Genomic DNA, 1,217 nt, shown 5'->3' on the forward strand with positions numbered 1-1,217 from the left:
CTTCACTACTAACAGGGGCCTCCAGCCCTGGTAAGCATGGGAACCACACATGTAAACACTGAGGTGCCCTGCCACGCCATTGAAGTGCATGCTGCTCGTGTGTGACCCATTTTTAACCCCTAAAGGCATAAAACACAAATACTGTGAATTCAGTTAATAAGTTGAATTTACACCAGTCCTTCCTGATACAGCTGAATCAGATCTTTCCCATTATTCACTCCTCAGTATATCACCCCTTCTGTTGAACAAAATTAAGTAAATATTTAAAATTTCTTACCCAGGGGTCAGCAGATTATAATCCAGAGGCCAAGCCCAGCCTGTCTGCTTTTGTGTATAAAGTTCTCATGGAACAGAGCTGTGAGCCTGCCGTGTGTGGTCTACGGCTGCCCCTGGACACAGCTGCGGAGCTGATTCCCGCACAGACCTCGGGGCCCACAGAGGGAGGCGCCTTCCCTCCATCATCCCCACTGAGCACCAGCCGCCACAGCCGCTAAAACCTGCGGAACTCACTCCATGCCCCTTGTTGGCTTTCTTCACATAAAGTGGATAAAACTGGGTGTTTACAGCCTAAAGCAGCCCATGCCAAGGCACTCCTCAGGGACTGAGCCTTAGTCACAGTCCTTGTGACTACAGCACATCCATAGATGGGAGCTGGCCGAGGGATCCATGTGCCTCCAGCTTCTCGGAGCTGGAAAGAATCCATACTGGAAAAATGTTCCTTCAGTGCTCCTCCTTCTGGGAAAAAAAGACGGGGAGCTACATCAGCCTTAAGGGTTAATGTTGCTTGAATGTAAGCATAATAAATATTCAGCATGTCTCCTAAGACCTGGAGTATCATCAGAGACCAAGCTTGGAAAACCACAAAGAATGACGCCCAGTTTCTAAGAGTCATTCCATGCTTTACAGTCAGCCCACAACCACCGAGTCCCAGGAAGCCCAGCCGAGACCGCAGCAGGTCCTGACGCAGCATCAGCCTGAGTCTGAGCCCAGAGGAAGCTTCTGCTGCCACAATTGCTGCGTGTGCTCATGGCTTGGGTGCAGGCCCAACCACAGCAGACCAAGGGCAGGCTGAGATTTGGCCTGGACTGGAGGGCTGTCTCAAGGAGGGTGACGTGTCTTTGACTTTTGCATTCTTCCCTTTTCCTTTCTATTCTCTTGGTGACGTGAACACAGACAGAAAGTGAACGTTTTTTGCATAAGTTCCCTGTAGATTCGGG

General features: G+C 50.1%; 1 protein-coding gene across 1 annotated transcript; it reads right to left on the reverse strand.

The window, feature by feature from the left end:
* Positions 1-351: 351 nt before the first annotated feature.
* On the reverse strand, positions 352-970 carry LOC134729331 (protein FAM87A-like). Its single transcript, XM_063597888.1, has one exon. The coding sequence runs from the start codon at positions 968-970 to the stop codon at positions 491-493; it is 480 nt and encodes a 159-aa protein (XP_063453958.1). The 3' UTR covers positions 352-490.
* Positions 971-1,217: the final 247 nt, after the last annotated feature.

Source organism: Pan paniscus, chromosome 18 (genome assembly GCF_029289425.2).
Source record: "Pan paniscus chromosome 18, NHGRI_mPanPan1-v2.0_pri, whole genome shotgun sequence".
Taxonomy (NCBI): Eukaryota; Metazoa; Chordata; class Mammalia; order Primates; family Hominidae; genus Pan; species Pan paniscus.

Bases quoted from the DNA above. Each gene is read 5' to 3' on its own strand.
- LOC134729331 (XM_063597888.1), bottom strand. From the start codon at position 970: ATGCTGCGTCAGGACCTGCTGCGGTCTCGGCTGGGCTTCCTGGGACTC.